We start from the raw sequence: 19,309 nt of genomic DNA, 5'->3' as shown, positions 1-19,309 counted from the left end.
CTGGGGCACATGGCTACACCACAAGCTCTTCTACTGCTTAGCCTGCACTGACACCTAACATCTAGTTGATGTCTTAGCTGCCAGTGCTCTTTTTAAAAGTAGCACTAAGCATGCTTCAACTTCAAATGGAAAACTTTTAGTGATCATTAATACTATATGGGCTACCTTTTTGGACCAAACTGGACCTGTAAAGTAACTGCATGAGCTGCAAGAAATAACCATCCGACTGTTCAAGCCTGACCAAAACACCCCATATACCTGTCATTAAACCACCAACATAAAATGCATATAGCTTACTGAATTTTAAAAGCACTGGTTAAGCAATTACATGTAGACATGAAATTCGTTTCATGAGCGTCCAGTGAATTTTCGCAGCAGGAAAAATGTTGCTCGATTTGCATGGTGACTTTTTTCCCTGTTTCTTGTTTTCCTTTCTTTTTTATAATCTGTTTTTTTGAATAAAAATTTACAGATGCAAGTGAATGCTGGTGCCACATTTATTGGTGCTGCTATAGCCGGTATAGACAAGGATCAAGTTGCTAAACATTCTACACTGGTCAATGAATATATGTGCATGCTACCCCGCATTTCACATTTCATAAGACAGAAAATTTAGGTGCTTTCACCTTTCCACTGTCTGTCAGAGTGCAAACACCCTGGACTGGTCGTAGTTCTGCTGCAGGCGGTCCAGCAGGCACTGCTGGAAGGTGTAATCCTGAAGATGACATCACAGATGTCTCCTCTCTTTGTAAAGCCGGCATGTCTGCACACATTGACGGCAAAACACAAGCTTAATATTTACCTACTAGAGATTAAAACACAATTCAGACTAGTGCAGTAGGAGCAACATTTCATAGAATTTATGCTGAAATCAATACCCTCAGCCTAGAAGCATATCAAATAAATAATTAGATTATTCTTTTGTTATGCAGACATGAAATATGGAATCAATTTTACAAATATTTATGGCAAGACAGCTAGCTACCACTTAGTGCCTGCGTTTAATGTGCAACAAAGAAGAGCAAAAAGCAGTTATTTCTGCCGGTGAACCTCATCATCATGCGTATGCCCACACCAGGTTAAAAGCACTACCCACTGACCCCCAGTTTACTATTGGGCCAGCTACAGCCATCCTATAGTCCACAGATTTCCTAATCTCGTCTGCAATGTTTACCTTTCTTTTAGGAATCTATTTCATAAGTAGTAATGGACCATTCATCACCTGCCTTCCACACCATAAGTACTGCTCATTTCTTCAAGATGTAAACCAGAACATCACAGTTGTGTTTGTTCCCCTGACTCGCACTACTCTCTTTTTGTCTCTTAACGTTACACACACTGCGCTGTCCTTAGGTTAAATTTAAGCCTTCTCAACATGGGTGCTGCCTGTACCGATGAATTTCCCATTAACATCATGAATAATGATTTAAAAACAACATTCTCGTATGCTTTGTTTGGTTTCAATAACTGTTGGCTGCCTTCCTATTTATGTTGTAACGAGCTCCTCATTTCTGTACCCTTCCCTGTGCTTTCCGTCAATAGGTTATCTTTGCAGCTTGAAAAACGGGCTATAAACTTGCTGCGAACTGAAAAAAATGCGCACAGTGGTAGGTTAAGGACTCCGCAACAATGTCACTGATAGTGTCATAGATAGTGGACATGGTTTATTGGTTTACTGGGGTTTACTAGTGGCCCAAGGCAACTCAGACTATGAGGGACACTGTAGTGAAGGGCTCTGGAAATTTCAACCACCTGGGGCTCTTTAACGTGCACTGACATCGCACAGTACACGCGTTTCACCTCCATTGAAATTCGGTCGCCGCGGCCAGGTCAAACTGCATCTTTCGGGCCAGCAGCCGAGCGCCATAACCACTGAGCCACCACGGCGGGGAACAGATAGTAGGCATGATCCCGGAGTGCTGCAGATGACTTTCCATACCTTGCTCAGCTGATAAGCACGCATTGTGCACTTCAGATGAAGGCAGCGTGGACCCTTCCAGTGACAGGGTGGGGTGGCACTGCTGTGGTACTGGTGTTACCGCCCTTGGAGGGATGTCTTCAGCGGCATTCTCAACGAGTGCAATGCTAGCCACATTGCTCACTTCAGCAGCTGTTCACATAAACGTTTGCGGTTTTAGACTTCCCGTTTAGCAAGTTCATTTTTTCTTGTTTCATCATACTTTCTCATCTTTTTGTTTTTGGCCTCTTTAGGTAATTTATCTAAGCTCCACTAAGAACATGAACATATGTAGCTAAAGTTCACATTTCCACTGTGATGAAGACGTTAGGATCATTAAAGACACGGAGTTAGTGTAAAACTGCATTTCTACAACCAACGAGGAATGTAATAAACATGTAAAATTTTTGACAATTGCTTTCCCAAAATGAAGGCCCTTTTATAATGCACTTGTGTATTTTTGAGACACTGGAGCTTACGAGAAAAAAAGTAATAACTTACAGGCTGTAGCAAGTGGCATCTAGATAAAGAAGTAGGCATACTGCCGTACAGGACTAACCTGGAGCTGAGAGGCATTTCAGAAGCTGCTCCTGCAGCTTCATGTTTAGCTGCCGCAGCTTGGAATTTTCTTTCTTGAGGGCTTCCAGCTGCTCTTTGAGCGCATTGCTTTCTGTGAGTGCCACAATGTCCTCATTGGCACTCCTTTTGGCAGCCATCCTCAACTCTTTCACCTTTCTTTTTGGCTAGAATTGAAGCATAGGCATAACCAATATAAATGCAGCAAATGTGCATCATGCACAAGTCATCATGCACTTCGTATATAATCAGCACACTCGCATTTGTTTGACCACTGCAAGGAGACTCACCTACTTGCCACAAGTACATTAGGCGTTTCCTCATCCATAACACGGTACTGTTGGCCACAAAAGTTTGCAGGATCTGCGATGCGTGGCGGGGCGAAGCAAAACTACATTGCTGCGTGATATGCCATAACAGAGCATAGTATCCAGACTCACGTGAACCTCAACACCACGCTCGGTGATGGCAGATGGCACAGCAATGCAGTTTCGCGGATCCTGCAAACTTTTGCGCTTGACAGTTCATGCTCCTGATACATGTTAGGACTAATAGCAATGCCAGAAAGAGTGCATATGACTGTATATATGACTGCATTAAGCCTAAGAATCTGCAGGTCTACAAATGGCAACAAGTTCCTGTCCAGAGGTTCCCTTGAAAAGATTCAGCAGTGCTTCGATGTGACTGTGAAGCTGGCATAGTCAATGTCAAGTCCTTCACGACTCTGAGCTAAAGCCACTTCTTACTTGGTCGCTGTTTATAACAGCAACTTAAATTGTCCAAACAGCTATATCATACAATTCTTTGCATATGCATTTCCAAGTATAGATGCATGAACAAAACAAATACCAGAAAAATGCACTACATCACTCATATAAGGTTTTCATACAACTGCACGCTCTGTTTACCACGGCTGTGATTATACACGCGCCCGCATGGCAACATGCTGCTTGCTCTAAGACTTGCACATGTTTCAATAATTTAACACTAGCCAACATTTCCATAAAAAAGAGTAAACATATTCAGAATGACAGAAGAGAGCAAAGGCCCAGCAGTGGCATCAATGAAAATTGCATATACCTGGGTTGCACCGAAGTCATAGCTGCCGCCATGTTTGAGATTAGATGCATGCCAGAAACCTGGAAATTTTTTTAATCCATTTTTCATTACCTGCCCCAATCTGCATTGCAGAAGCTCTCCCTTAGACTCTATATTGTGGCACCCATGACATCGCATGAAACACATGTATACATGCTACCAACATGACAATTCCTGAACGGAACATGCAGTTTCCAACACGCACATTTTCTGGTGGCCCCTGCCGCTTCAGCTTTGCACGCTGCGCCTTATCTATGATGAATGTGTCCAGTTGTTCTTTGGACTCTGAAATAAATTTGTTGAAATAAATTTCAATGAACATTCGTTTCTCGTAGTAAAGACTAGGCCACACAACACTCATGCTGCTACATCTCAGTGCTCACACTCGTATGCTTGTGTTTTCCCTAGTGTCCAGTGTCCACATAATTACACTCGCATGCTGCAGTGTTTTTCTCAAGCATCCACATAATTAATGTTCAGCCTGGTGGTGCTGATGAGCTAACATTTTTAAAAGCACGGAAAAGATGAGAAGACAACATGAGTGCATGGAATGCAGCATATAAATAGCTGACATTGATGTGCAGTGTATTTCATAATACTACAAAACCAGATGCACAAATACTGCAAAGCTTTACCGTGTATGTAAACACACAGAATTAAACATAAAACAGGTCCAACCATTCTGCATGCAAGAGAAAACAGCGTTGACAAAGGATATGAAGGCGGCGCCCTTTGTTTTGATTCGTGTGCACCGAGCAAACCCATGTGAGCAGACAGGCGGCAGATGCTTGCCGACATGTTTTGCAGCAATAGTTCACGGCACAGGGATAAAAAAAAACTTGCATCAGGGTCTTCAGGACAGTTCTGCTTACCTGACATGTGCAGTATTTTGGCGTCGTAACATTACTGTGCAGTGTATTTCATTATACTACAAAACCAGATGGGCAAATACTGCAAAGCTTTACCGTGTATGTAAACACACAGAATTAAACATAAAACAGGTCTAACCATTCTGCCGTCTCCCCGAAACCACGGCAAATTAATGGGCACGGGATTTCGGTACATCGAACATCAAACATGCAGTACACTTGGAACGCACAAGCGGTAAAAAGAAAGTGGAAGAGGGCGAAAAACGTTCGAGAAACAACGTACACAACGTGTGGTTGGGCTAGTCGGTGCAGATTCGGACAACATGCAAGAGAAAACAGTGTTGGCAAAGGATATGAAGGCGGTGCCCTTTGTTTTGATTCGTGTGCACCGAGCAAACCCATGTGAGCAGACAGGCGGCAGATGCTTGCCGACATGTTTTGCAGCAATAGTTCACGGTACAGGGATAAAAAAAACACTTGCACCAGGGTCTTCAGGACAGTTCTGTTTACCTGACATGTGCAGTATTTTGGCGTCGTAATACCCTCCGCTGGTTTTCTCGTCGCCTTCCCAATATATACTGTAGGTTTTTCCGGCGCTAAAATCGTGCACATTGGCCGAGCGGAACACTTTCACATGACGAGATTTGGCAATTTTCTTCAGATTGTCTTCCAAGAACTTTACGTAGACGGAATACTCCATTTGTCAGGGCAGTTACGTTACCAAAACTATAATCAAAACAAACAACGGAGTTAACGGAGTAGCACGCGCGAGCCTCCTTGATGCGCCCACGCCGCCTAGGCTTGCTGAATAGCTCATTATTTAGACTTCTAGAGGTGGCGCTGTAATCTCGTAAGATACGCACAGAATTCCGTAAGACTTCTATCCGCGCACAAAACAGCGTATTACGATATGTTCGGTCTAATTTTTCTATGATCTTAGGTTAACAGGTACGCTAAGAGATTATCATTACCATTTCCCTTCATTATCTGGAAGTGTCTAGAAAGACAGGAGCTCTTCTCACGTGCCTGTCAGCCACCAACTCCCCGTGTGTCCGCTTCACGATTTCGGGTAAAAATAAACCGCCAAATAAGCTATTTAATGTATTGGACGCTTATTCGGCGATTGCTTCTTTGCCGGCTGGCGTTTCGCAATGAAAATGGAGACAGGGCGGAATTTCGTCTAGGGCGCCCATTCCAGCTTGGAAAGCACTTTTTTGGCTGAATTTCTTGCTGAAGTGACATTTTCTCCCTGGCAGTGGGAGAGGTTCTAGATGGGGTGAACTGGAAGCGTAAATTTTCAGAAAAAATTCTTCCAGATGAACATGATTTTCGGTGAATGACATTTTGTAGCTGGATATACATGTGATTCAAGTTGAAATCGAACGGTTTCCAGGTGGATGAGCAGGATTTCCTGATCAATAATCCAGCTGATAACGGAATCTTAATCTCAGGCAGTCCAAAGCGCCACGTTCAGCGCGAATATTGAGAACAGCGGTCGCAGAATGAACACGTCGACCATATTTAGAGGCCGCTCTGTAGGGCACTGCAAAAAATTCACTGCCAGCCTCACACCATCGAGTAACTATAGCAGCATTGGCTGCAATGAACCAGAATGAATTACATGTAGTTCTCGCTGTCATATTTGAAGCTATAGAAATCCCGTAAAAAGGAACAGCACTCAAATGCCCCAACCCAAAATTATGTCGAAATAATCCAGTTACACTGAGAAGAGCTTATTTGGTAAAAAAAAAGCTTTGCGTTCATTTTATACGAACAGCTAAGTGTAATAAACCGTACGTATGACAAACCCAGAAAATCAGGTATGGATTTAAGCAGAAATTTGGCGCTCCCTAACCTCCCCCCCCCCCCCCCCCAGCCAATAAAGAAAAATTACGTAGGAAGACCATGCCGAACCCCATTTTTTCTACGAAAAATATCCAAGAAGTACACATGTCAAATGAGCCTTCGCCCATCCCTCCGTCCAAGATTGACGGTAAATTAAAGGCCCGCAAATGGTGTATCTTTCTGTGGTCGCCTAACTTTTACTCTCTATGATATTTCTTCACTCTTACCAGTTAACAGCAACGGAAACAAAGATCTCAGTAAAGGAAGTCAAAATAAATGGTACAGATCGCGGAAGCAAAAGGCATGAAGATCGCTGATTACAATTAAAAGAAAGCCGCTGTGGTGGTTAAAGGAGTATATGCATCTAACTTATGCGTGCGTGCTTTCTTGTTTGTAATGATGCGCAAGACATTGCTGTACATGGATTATTGCGTGGTGTTCTCTTACGAGCGCTAAATAATTTATAATGAAATTTCTTTCCCGTGCTATTTCGGTTTCCACAGCCTATAGCGATGGTTGTGACACCAAAGTGTGTTTATAGCTAACAAGACAAGAGCGGGGCCTATAGCTGGTCCTTCGTAGTGCCGATATCGTGCTTACTGATACTGACAACCGTTCCCGTTCTGTGCATGTCCTGTGTGTGTCAGTTGTCTGCACTGTGCTTATAGTTCACAGGTCACGGGAGACATGAAAAAACTGCGATATGTTGATTAGTCGTTTTACTTCACTACAATGCAGCTGCTTCAAGAATCGGAATGACAATGAATGTAGAAGCAGAGATTATATTGCAGTTTTTTCATGCCTCGCACGTGACCTATAAGCCACTTTGATGGTACAGTCTTCGTTCGGCTGTTGAAACCGAAATCGAAACAGCATGACAAAACACTTGTTCGCAGATCTACAATATCTACTGCGAAGAAAAAAGAACTGCGAAGAACGGTCATTTATGTTTGTATTAATGAAAAAAAAGTATTGTTTTGAGAGTTCAGTGGTGAAAAGCGGCGGCGTGGTGGTTAGATAACTGTGGAGGCCGAGACCGCGCGTGCTCTCCTTCGTGCCTCGTTTGTAGTTATTGTTAGCTGCAGTACTCGGATCGAAGGCTTTCTTTACCAGCAGGCCGTGCACTTTATCGCAGCATGCCTCCTAAAAAACGGTACCTTGCTTATTTTGAGCCCGGTACGTCGTCAGCGAAAGTTCCGCGGCAAACCGTGAGGAGCCAGTGGCAAAGGGAACCGTCGAATGAAGTTTCAGAGGTGAGCCGTTCTGCATGGCACGTTTCCAAAGATTCCCGCTACCCCCAAATTTCTCCCTCTACTCCTTGGGCCGTACCATGGCAGTACCTTGGGCTTCTACGAGAAAAAAAATCGATGAACAGAGGCAAGTAAGCCTGTTAACAGCGTGTCGTGGGGCCCGCACCGAAGCGAGGCGAGTGCATATTTGAGGGATGGAGCGGATTTAAGAGGCAGGGGTGAATTGGTGAGGTGCGTTTGCGAAGTGAAAACAAGCAACCATGGAAAAATCGTCTGCCAGCTACTTCCGGTTCTAAATTTCTCCCACGCACTGCCTTCTGCATAGCTATTGTTCTGCATTCGTGCATCGTTTATTTGCTAATCTATTTGTGCTGCGACATTGCGTATTGCACAGCATTACCGTGAGATCAGCGCGTGCTGTGTATGAACGCGTCCTAAGCGCATAAAATGACAATTACGAAATGTATGAGTGTTTTCTCGTGGTTATAATATTGCCAGCGTAGACTGCCTGTTCTGCGTATGCACGGCAGTCGGCTGTGTGTGCGATGGAACTAGTTTAACGCGTTGGTCGTTATATATTCGTTTTTTTTGCTGCATCACGAAGGCAACGAAGGCTGAGCTTGCACAGTTTAGTAAATGATAGATGTAGCTGCCTCAAAGCGTGTAAAAGCTGCCAGTGGGCTAGCAGACTGTCCCTACATGCAGCCGTGCGCGCTGCACGTCTCAACACATCGCACTGCATACGCATAGAAAGCATCCGACCGTTTACATTATTTTGTTTGTACTTCATGCGAAAACACGCTACGAAGCAGAACAGAGTCGACGTCTAGTTGGTCTTGCGATGATCCATTACAATCAGCGGTGTTGCAGCGGAAATAAATTAGTGTTAGAAGCGAATTAACAGTGACTGCCGTGAAGTAAGCAAGCAGGGGTAGTAATTTGGAACCTGAAGTAGCTGTAGCAGACGACTTTCCCATGAGCCTCTGCGCTGACTCTGGAAACGCACCTCACCCGTTGAAGGGGGGCATCCCCCTCCGCAAGCCTGAAATTTTGCGTAGGAAAACTTTGCTCACCCCTTTTTTCCGAAGAAAAAAAAATCTCCCAGCAGTACACAGTTCAAATGGTATGCCTCCCAACCCCCCCCCCCTCCCCCCCACACACACACACGCACACTCTGATGTAATACCCTACTGCCCTTTGCCCCAGAATAAATCTAAATTTTCGTGTAGGTGTTGAGGTGTTCTGAGGCAATTCTTGCATTCAAGCGAAGCCACATAGATATGTGCACTTAGACTTGCTGTGGTGGCTTAGTGGTTAGGTGCTTGTCAGGTGAGCCCGAAAATGCATATTTGGTTTCTTGTGTGCCCTTTTTGATAGTTTAATGTTAGCTGCCTTTGAACCATGCAAATGCGGTATTATGAGAAAATGTATTATTTTATTTGCCTATGTTTCCTGCCCACTGAGTTGTGCTAATGCTTGTTCTATGCATGGGCTCATACCGCTGTTGAGCAACTCTATTTTAAAAAAATATTAGCGTCTCTTGTTGTGTTCTGCCTTGTGTGGCTGTTGTGAAATCATACTCAACGAACCTGGCAATGCTGAACTGAAAGGCAACTTGCCGCACTTTCACTCTTGGTCCTACTTCTTGACACTTTCCCATATAACATTTAAAGGAGTATAGAGACCAAGTTTTGGTTGCCTATGTTTTCTTGTTTGTAACGGTGCATTAGACATTACTATACATGGAAGACCATGAGGTATTTGGCTACAGCTGCCAAATAATTAATTATCAAATTTCATCTCTCACCTGATTCGGCTTCTGTTCCAAATGCAGAGCGATAGCTACGATGTCAGTTCAGTATAGGTCACATGAGGCATGAAGACAGCTGCAGTATAATCGCTGCTGCTTCGTTTATTGTGATTCTGCTGCTGTGGTGGCTCAGTGTTTATGGTTCTCGACTGTTGACCTAAAAAGCGGGTGTTCAGTCCCAGCCACTATGATCACATTTTAGTGGAGGTTAAATGCTAGAGTCTCATGTGTTGCGCGATGTCAGTACACATTCAAGAACCCCAGGTGAGTGAAATTATCTGGAGCCCTCCACTATGGCATCCCTCGTAGCCGGGGTCGCTTTAGGACACCACAACTCCCATGAACCATGCACCAAACCCATTGCCATTCCAGCTCTTGCGGCAAGCTGACTTTAGCATCGCAGTGAATTAAAATTACGAAGCAGTGATTATGTTGTACTTTTTATTTGTGTCTCATGTGACTTATATTGACCTTTCACGTCGAAGCCATTACTTGGCTGTTGAAGCTGAAACAGGTGAGATACGAAATTCGATTATAAATTATTTAGTGATTGTAGGTCGATGTCACATGATGGTCCACGTATATTAATCTATTATGGGTCATTATAAAGAAAATACGTACAGACTGTGATGAAAATATTAAAATGTGGAGGCTATCGGAATGATGTTCATGCAGAATGATACCAACTCGGGGTATACATTAACAGGTTGCAGTCATTCACTTGAATACTGATGTTTTTTCTTGTGTTGCTGATGAAGCCTTTCCGATGTTTTTTGTAGCAAAGTGAAGATGAGGTGCATGACAACGCCTCTACAAGTCATCCCAATTTGGATGATGAGCCTTCAACCCTGCATCTTGATGACAGCCTTTCTGATGCTCAATTGCCAAGGCTTGATGAGGACACCGATGGACTTGACAACCATGTGCTAGTGGACCCCGACGAAGACTTGTCAGAATTTGTAAGAGTGAACTCTGAGTCGAGACTTCCACACCAGAATACTACCCACCTGCGGGCGATGCAGCTTGTATTAACATTTGTTGTTGCTGCTGGCCTTCCTTGGACACAAGTGGACAGCTTGTTGAAGCTGTTGAATGCGTTGCTTTGCCAGAGCATCTTCCCATCGACAAAATATGGCTTCAGGAAGTTATGGGATTTAGACAAATCAAGGATGGTGGAAATGCATACATACTGCCCAACGTGTCAGTGCCTGACATCAAGCTGCGGCCAAGATTTCCAGCACTGCACTACTTGTGCAGCCACGACGACTATGGTACAGCTGGTGAAAAAAGGAAGCTTTTTCATAACTGTCGACCTCAAGCGTCAGCTACAGTGTCTCTTAAAGAAGTTTGGGGATATAGTTGGCGCAAACCTCCAGAAACTGACAGCTGAAACTCATCAGGGAGCTTATAAGGATATCACAGATGGCCAACTATACAGAAATGTCCGCCGTGAAAGGAACATGAATTGGAGTGACCTGACTGTTACCGCTAACAGCGATGGATCGCCAGGATTTAAGTCGAGCAAAGGGTCAGTCTGGCCAATTCAAGTAGCGCTTAATGAGCTCCCTCTTCCCTACCGTTGGAAGAACATCCTCATCGGCGCCATTTGGTTTGCCAAAGGTCACCCACCTACTCACCTCTACTTGAAGACATTTGTCGAGAAATTCCACACTATGGGCAGCTTCACATGGTCATTTGCTAGCTAAGTTGTGCAGTCAACAGTGAATGTGTTGTGCTTTTGTGTTGACTCGCCAGCTCGCGCTTCACAGCTGAATACTAAGCAGTGCAACGGATACTATGGCTGTTCTTGGTGCCTTCAAAAAGGAACGCTTGGTTATGGTAAGAATTGTTTCAGTCATATTACAAGCTTTGCCTCATCTGCTTTCTGCACACTGTACAGCTCTATAATTTTGTTGCTTAAATGCATTCACATGCAACAAGTTTGACTAGGTAAAAACGTAGCGCAAAGAGACAAGAACACAGAAAGACAGACAACACACGGCGCTATGTGTTCTAGCACCGTGTGTTGTCTGTCTTTCTGTGTTCTTGTCTCTTTGCGCTACGTTTTTACCTTTCAAATATGAACCAACATGATCAAGCATATACCCTTATCAAGTGTGACTATTTACTGGTATCCCATGGGGTTGGTATCAACTGTTACCGGTATAAAAATACTGGTTCAGATCAGTTTGAACCAGGTTGTGTTCTAATGCAATAACAACTTGGTGTTGTAGCAACTTGGTGATGCAGGGCCATGATGATGACGTGACAATCTGTGCTTCCCCATAAAAGCAGTGAAAGAAGTTTCACTTGTGAAGAGTTATCACCCATATGGGGGAGAGAGAGACTTGAAGATGGTATGGCAGAGAAAAGGATGGCGAAGTTGCTTGATTGTGAGAGTTCTAACTCTGGTGCTGAGTCTTTTAAAGAAATTTTTCTGTTCACATATTGCAGAGACGGAGCCTGACAACTGCCAGGGTATAGCAGTTTTCGACCTTAGGGATCACGGGTCTTCTTAAACTCCTCATAAGTATTCTGAAACAAAAGGCTGTTGTGGGATGCTTAGTTTACTTTCTAGCAGGCATAATAAAGGAAGGACATTTTGCACGTTGGTGAGTAGTCACATTTAGCTTTGTGTTTAGTGTGAGAAATATGTGCAGATATGCACAGGGCCCTTCTTTCTAGCTACGAGGAGATTGGGTGCTGTTAATTATGCGGGCAAAATGTCTGTGCTGTCTGTTTAAACTGTTGTGATATTTTTATTGTCTGATGATCCACGGCGTAAGATTGGTTTGGTTTTATGGGGTTTAACGTCCCAAAGCGACTGAGGCTATGAGAGACTCCGTAGGGAAGGGCTCCGGAAATTTCGACCACCTGGGGTTCTTTAACGTGCACTGACATCGCACAGTACACGGGCCTCTAGAATTTCTCCTCCAAAGAAATTCCAGCCGCCGCGGCCGGGATCGAACCCGCGTCTTTCGGGTCAGCAGCCGAGCACCATAGCCACTGAGCCACCGCGGCGGCCCAAGGCGTAAGAGGTGTGAAGAATGGAATCACAGTTTTCATCTGCGGTGCACATGTATGGATTCAGAATGGAAAAAATTGTCACTTGGAAGTTCTATCTTACACAAGCACTCTTGTAAACTTGTGTACCTCTTGCTGCATAAGCTGTGCACATAAAAGATCAGAAAGATTGACTATGCCCGTCAGATTTCGTGGTGATCATAATAATCCAGAGCTTTTCATTAGCATCTCTCATATCCTAGGTCTATCTCTTGGAAGTTGGGTTCTGCAGTGAAAAATAGGGTATGCAAGCTCCACATGTTGACCTATTGCCCTTGTACATATGCTGAGTGTAACATGAAAAGCCTGATTTTGTAAAATGGGCTTGTGCATTGATTAAAGGTAAATATGGTACCGTTGCATGTAGTTTAAATTATTGTAGCATTTCATAACCATCACATACATGTCCATGTCGTTCCCTCCTGTCTATTCTTTAGCATGTATTTCTTTTATTGAAATGAATTCAAGCGCACAGGAACACGCACACAAGAGGAGGAACACACAGGACAGGCGCTAACTTCATCTGATTTATTTTCAAACCACGTTCAAACCATTAGTGGTTCCGTATATCCACAAGGTTGCTCATCATGTGAAGAAAGTGGCAAGCCGATACGGCGTTCCTGTGGTGTTCTCCGCACCGAAGAAACTTGCCCAACTTTGTTCACGCATTTCGTGTGCGGAAAAGAAGAGTGGCTGCAGGAAGAAGCACTCAAAGAAGTATGTCGACTGCTGTTCCGGTGTCGTTTACGAGATACCGTTGACCTGCGGTAGGGCTTACATAGGCCAGACTGGGCGGTGTGTCAATGACCGGGCGGGGCAACATTTGCGGGCATTAAGGGGTGGAGGGACACATTCGGCAGACCATTGTGCGAACTGCAGAGCGTGCGAGCCGCGGCTGAAGGAGATAAAGATTCTTGGCAGAGGTGGTGATAAGACGGCACGTGAATTATTAGAAGCCTTTCACATCAGGAAGAGGGGGCGTGACTGTGTGAGTGACACGTCAGTTAATCTTTTGCAGGCAGAATACAGATACCTTGAGCACGCATTGTGATATGACGATCTGTTTCTTTACTGCGCATGTCTCGTTTTATGTATATATTTTCGTTCTCTTACCTGCAAATAAATCAGATGAAGTTAGCGCCTGTCCTGTGTGTTCCTCCTCTTGTGTGCGTGTTCCTTTGCGCTTGAATTCATTTCAATATAAGCTATGCACCATCTAGCCCAAACTGAAGTTTTGTTAAATATATTTCTTTGTTTATTATGCATAGTACTACAACAAATTATGTCATTTCTTTTTTCAGGCACTCTGAAGTATATCATGGAGGGCCGCGATATGGTGGAGAGATGCCATGACACGGTGTACAGTGCAACGAAACTTGCAGCCAAGCGAGACCGTCCTGTGGATGGCTTAAAGGGCTTGTCAGCCGTCGCAGCCCTCAGCACATTGGACCTGGTGTGGGGCTTTCCACCGGAATACATGCACTGTGTACTCGAAGGTGTCACATCGCAGCTTATGGAACTTTGGCTGTGTTCACCAGGAAGCGCCTGGCACATTGGGAATCGTGTTAGAGAGTTAAATAACCGCCTGTGGAAAATTCGGCCGCCAATTTCTCACCAGGCTGCCAAGGCCATTAACTGAGCGCTCGTTTTGGAAGGCTACAGAATGGAAATATTGGCTTCTTTATTACAGTGCACCTTGCCTCTTCAATATACTCCCGCAGAGATATTTCACACATTTCTGCCTTCTTGCACGGAGTTTATTTTTACTCTTACAAGCAAGTGTTGAAGAGACAGATATTTTTTGTGCCGAAAGGCTTGTTGTGCAGTTTGTTGAGCAGATGCCAGTTCTGTATGGTGAACCCACCCTGACATTCAATATGCACCAACTTGTGCACCTTGCAAAATCTGTGCGCATGACTGGGCCACTGTGGGCAACCTCTACCTTCCCATTTGAAGGAGGGAATGGTGACATTCTGAAGCTGGTTTCTGCAGCGAAAGGTGTGCCGCATCAAATAGCAGAGCGTTTCATCATGCGGGAGGTGCAGAAGTCCCTGAAGCGTCTGGCACTACTGCCACCCTTCCTGAACAAGCAGCAAAAGCTGATCTCAGGGAAGCAAGGCAATAAACTCCAGTCAGGAGTATTAGGTGCGCCATTGCAGCCTGGCAGTCTTGAATTCCATGTTCTGGGTTTGATCAGCCAGACCATTGGTGCTGTGCCCAGTATGAGTGAATACCTCAGGGCACGTATTAAAGGGATCACTGTACATAGTTCCAGTTATAACAGGACCGAGAAAACGTGCTCTGAATACATTCTAACAGACGATGGCAAGTTCTTGCGAGTGATCAAAATCTTTTGGTGGAAAACAGTATCTTTTTACTCTGCCAAGAACTAATTACAGGGGAGAGCTTTATGCCTTTCATGTTTACTGCCGAACACCCTCCGGCTGATGTTGGGTTGTGCCTAATTTGTGAGCAGAAGGTTATTTCACCTTGTGTGCTTGTGGCACAGAATAACCAATCATATATTGTGGAAGTGCCCAATCTCTATGAAAGTGATTAGGAACAGATGCCAGGGACAAATTTAAATTGGTTGGTTGGTTTATGGGGTTTAACGTCCCAAAGCGACTGAGGCTATGAGAGACGCCGTAGTGGAGGGCTCCAGAAATTTCGACCACCTGGGGTTCTTTAACGTGCACTGACATCGCACAGTACACGGGCCTCGAATTTCTCCTCCAAAGAAATTCAACCGCCGCGGCCGGGATCGAACCCGCGTCTTTCGGGCCAGCAGCCGAGCACCATAGCCACTGAGCCACCGCGGCGGCATCAAATTTAAATTGGCTTATAGCCAATTTCATGTGGTGGCTCGCCATCCCCGCACGAATTCCTACTTCGTTTCCATAGTGCCCTCCAAAAATGTATACTCGTTCATATTGGCAGGTTGGCTCGGGGCCAATTTGGGTTCTTTTGCTGATTAGGTTTATGATAGTCGGTAGAAACTGAATACAAAATGCCACATTTAAAAAAGTTTTGAAGCGAAAAGCTTCACTAGGCTAGTCAACACCGCGCTTCGCGTGAGCCGGAGGTCAGATTTTACACTTCTGCGCATGCGCGAAACCGAGTGACGTCACGCATGGCGCAGGTGGCCGCCGTCTCCGCCGCCACCGCTGACACGAACAAAATAAAAAAGACATTAGAGAAATAAAATATGAGCAATAAAAAAATAAATGAAAGACAAACAGTGCGCCAGGAAACTCTCATATCTCGGTGGACGCCCCGACCGCGCCGTACGGGAAAGGAAAATGGAAAGAAAATTGGTTTTAAGGAAAAGAAACGAGCCTGTTTCTACCGTATCTCGGTGGATACCCGAACCGCGCCGTAAATGCCTTAAGGAAAATAAAATGAAATTAAAATTGTTTTTAAGGAAAGCAAATGTCTGTCTCTCATATCTTCGTGTACACCCGAACGGAATGTACACAACAGTACATGTCTCTAAAGCAACCTTCTGAGACAGCACCTTACTCACTACACGCGCGTCGCCTCCTCCGCCTCCGTACAAACTTGGTATATCTAACACAATACGTTTCGGAAAAACCACAAATCTATACCCTAAGTGTAACCGCAAGTATAATCATAAGCTAAACCACGAGCATCAACGCAGCTTTCTGGTACCAGATATCCAATTTTCCACAGCCAATTTTTATAGTTACTTGAAATCATTTCATGATTAAAAATGCACCATACGTTGAACTTTAAAATGCGAAGGACTATTGCACGAGGTCGAACCTTTTCACCGGTTGGTTTGAAGCTTGACTTTGAAGTAGACCTAGGCAAACCATAAATAAATCAAGAATGAAATATACACTGCCGCGACAAAGATTCGAAACCACAGCGACGCCAACAGATCAGCTTCGCTGGCCACTGCATGAGAGCGCTAGGCTAACACCGCATCTTTTTTTTTAGCATGGAGCCGATGAGGACGCGTGTTAAACTGCGCCACACTTTCGCGCTATGCATAGCATATCATCTTTTTCATCAACTAATGCTACTATCAAGCTAATATTCACAATTTCAGCTAACGGCAGTAGTGCCAGAGAGATGTGCAGTGCAAGCGTTCGCATGCACAACGTTTTTATGCGAAGCATACTACTTTAGCTACCACTTCAGCCCTTCACCGTGGTTATGCGCCTCCAAATCACGTGATACATGACGTCACTCCACGTGACACGATGACGTCACGACAGTAGAGAAACGGGGGCCCACCTCGCGCCGTCGCTGTGGTTGTGTGCCTCGAAATCACGTGATACATGACGTCACACCACGTGACACAATGACGTCACGACAGTGGAAAAATGGGGGCCCACCTCGCGCCGTCGCTGTGGTTGTGCGCCTCCAAATCACGTGATACATGACGCCACACCACGTGACACGATGACGTCACGACAGTGGAGAACGGCGGTAGACTGGCGTAGACTACAAACCGGTACCTACCCACACCTTCACAAGCTACACAAGATTTTCCCTACACAATATGCAGACGAATGTCCGTGGTGTCAGGGTAAACCTACACTAGAACATATCACATGGACCTGCCCTAAGGCAGACTTAGAGCCAAGAATAAACCCGAGTGTGATGCAGTGGGAGCGCTTGCTGGCCAGCGAGGACGAGGAAGCGCAACGATTCCTTGTGCGCCGAGCCACGATGGCAGCAGTCAAGTGCGGCATCCTGGACCAAGGATCGACCACGGCGCCCAGTGACTCGTAAGGGTCAAGAACACCAATTTATTGACAATAAAGTTTTTTCCATCCATCCATCCAAACGGGGGCCCACCTCGCGCTGTCGCTGTGGTTGTGCGCCTCCAAATCACGTGACACGATGATGCCACACCACGTGACACGATGACGTCACGGCAGTGGAGAAACGGGGGCCCACCTCGTGCCGTCGCTGTGGTTGTGCGCCTCCAAATCACGTGATACATGACGTCACACCACGTGACACGATGACGTCACGACAGTGGAGAAACGGGGGCCCACCTCGCGCCGTCGCTGTGGTTGTGCACCTCCAAATTACGCGACATGATGATGCTTCGCATTCTCCAGGCTTAACCAAGTTAAGCCTCAGCCTTTTTTTTTCTGGTAGAAATGACTGTTCATTGGTCCCAAAAGATAAACAAAAGATTATAAGTCTACAGACGAGGGTCCTAAAGTCAAACACTGTACGGGGACCCTCGATAGATCAATAATAGAAGAAAAAATTACAGCATAAGCTAGCGGATAATTATAAGATAAAGAAAATATCAAATCAATACTTCGCCACAAAAACATATAAGATACAGAAAATATCAAATCAATACTTCGCCACAAAAACAGAGTCAAAAGTACATTAACGTAGGTAATAAAGGGAATAAAACATAAGCTCTTCAACAAAAATACCATGAAAATATTCTGCGGACAAGGAAATTGATATCTTTAAATTGGGCGCTAATGTGTTCCAAAGTCAGATTGCTTGAAAAGACGACATCATTTTATCATAAATGGTATGTACTTTGGGGAGCACAAAATTGTTTCTAGCTGCAAATCTGGTAGGGTTGTGACTGATCAGCAGGATGGGGTCTACAAGCTAAAAATGTAGGGTGCCATGAAGTAGCCTACGGAACAAAATTCCAAGGTGATACTGTAAAAGCTGGTGCAAAGGTAAAACGTTGTGCTCGTGCAATAAAGAACTAGCATTACTAGAGAAACGGCTATGGGTAATAATGCGGATGGCCTGGTTTTGTAAGTGTTGGAGAGACGATAAATGGGAATGATAAGTATTTCCTCATGACATAATCCTATAAGTGATGTGACTGTGTATGAAGGCATAATAAAAAGATAGCACTATGTAGCATGGGAAATATGGACGCGCTTCAATTAGCGCTCTGATGCGAAACATAGATCTTTTTATTTTGGTGAGCGATACGGACAGAAAATTAAAGAGCTGAATCAAGATTAACGCCGAGAAAGTTGGTGTTATCAGAAACCGGAACATTAAAAGAGCAAGTGGTTAACGTAGGAGGACACGAAAGAATTTTCTGGCTACTTTTGAAGACTATAAATTTTGTTTTATAGGGATGAATCACTAACTGATAATCGGTACACGATTTGTCTACATTACTTAGAACGGCATTCAATTCAAGAGTCATATCATCTATGGACGTATTAGATAATGACGCGGTAGTATCATCAGCATATAAGGAACAGTGAGTAGAACTAATAGAATTAAGATGGCCATTAATATTGTTAAGGGGATGTTACGGGGAAGTCTGTATTAACGGCTGCGCTGCGATGGCCAGAACTCAGCTCCGACTCGAAGGGCCCAACTTCACACTGTCAGCGTCGTCGTCGTCGTCCAGCTCACCGCCACTTCTTCGTTCACGATTCGTTCACTTATTCAGTAACCAGTTCACCAGTAACAATGTATAGTATGAATAGTAAGGGTCCTAAAACAGAGCGCTGTGGAACAGCTCGGTTAATAATTTTAGCTTGGGGGAATCTTCCGCCAATATTGATTATTTGCTGACGACCTTGCAAATAGCTTTGCAGCAGTCGCGACACGGGAGGGTAATTCAAGTTTTTTTAAGCAATGTGGAGTGGTTGGTCATATGAAAAGCTTTTGTGAAATCTAAAAAGAAAGAGCCAACAAATTCGCCGTTAGCAATACCTTGCTTGATAAAATCAGTGAAAGACATCACAGCTAAGGTAGTCGAGCTGCCAGACCAAAAACTAAACTGATGGGGGGAAATTATCTTAAATCTATCCAGGTATTTGTTTAAGCTTTGAACTATCAGTTTCTCGATGATCTTACA

The 19,309-nt window shown here is 44.5% G+C and overlaps 1 protein-coding gene and 1 pseudogene across 1 annotated transcript; one reads left to right on the top strand and one right to left on the bottom strand.

The window, feature by feature from the left end:
- Positions 1–727: 727 nt before the first annotated feature.
- LOC149326518 (uncharacterized) lies at positions 728–5,200 on the bottom strand. The gene is made up of 3 exons (XM_089564602.1): positions 5,011–5,200; positions 3,837–3,916; positions 728–763 (listed from the first exon to the last, which is right to left on the bottom strand). The coding sequence occupies exons 1-3, from the start codon at positions 5,198–5,200 to the stop codon at positions 728–730; spliced, it is 306 nt and encodes a 101-aa protein (XP_089420728.1).
- Positions 5,201–7,481: 2,281 nt separating this feature from the next.
- Positions 7,482–10,869, top strand: LOC149326517 (uncharacterized; annotated as a pseudogene).
- Positions 10,870–19,309: the final 8,440 nt, after the last annotated feature.

Source organism: Amblyomma mixtum, chromosome 10, assembly GCF_055824585.1.
Source record: "Amblyomma mixtum isolate Tamu chromosome 10, ASM5582458v1, whole genome shotgun sequence".
NCBI classification, from domain to species: domain Eukaryota; kingdom Metazoa; phylum Arthropoda; class Arachnida; order Ixodida; family Ixodidae; genus Amblyomma; species Amblyomma mixtum.
The sequence above is the reverse complement of the archived record's forward strand: the minus strand, read 5'-3'. Positions and strand labels throughout refer to the sequence as shown.

Coding starts and splice junctions, on each gene's coding strand:
- LOC149326518 (XM_089564602.1), bottom strand. CDS start 5,200: ATGGAGTATTCCGTCTACGTAAAGTTCTTGGAAGACAATCTGAAGAAA. Junction 3,917..5,010: donor CAAAATACTGCACATGTCAG/GTAAACAGAACT, acceptor AATTTATTTCAG/AGTCCAAAGAACAACTGGAC. Junction 764..3,836: donor GGCAGGGGCCACCAGAAAAT/GTGCGTGTTGGA, acceptor CAATGTGTGCAG/ACATGCCGGCTTTACAAAGA.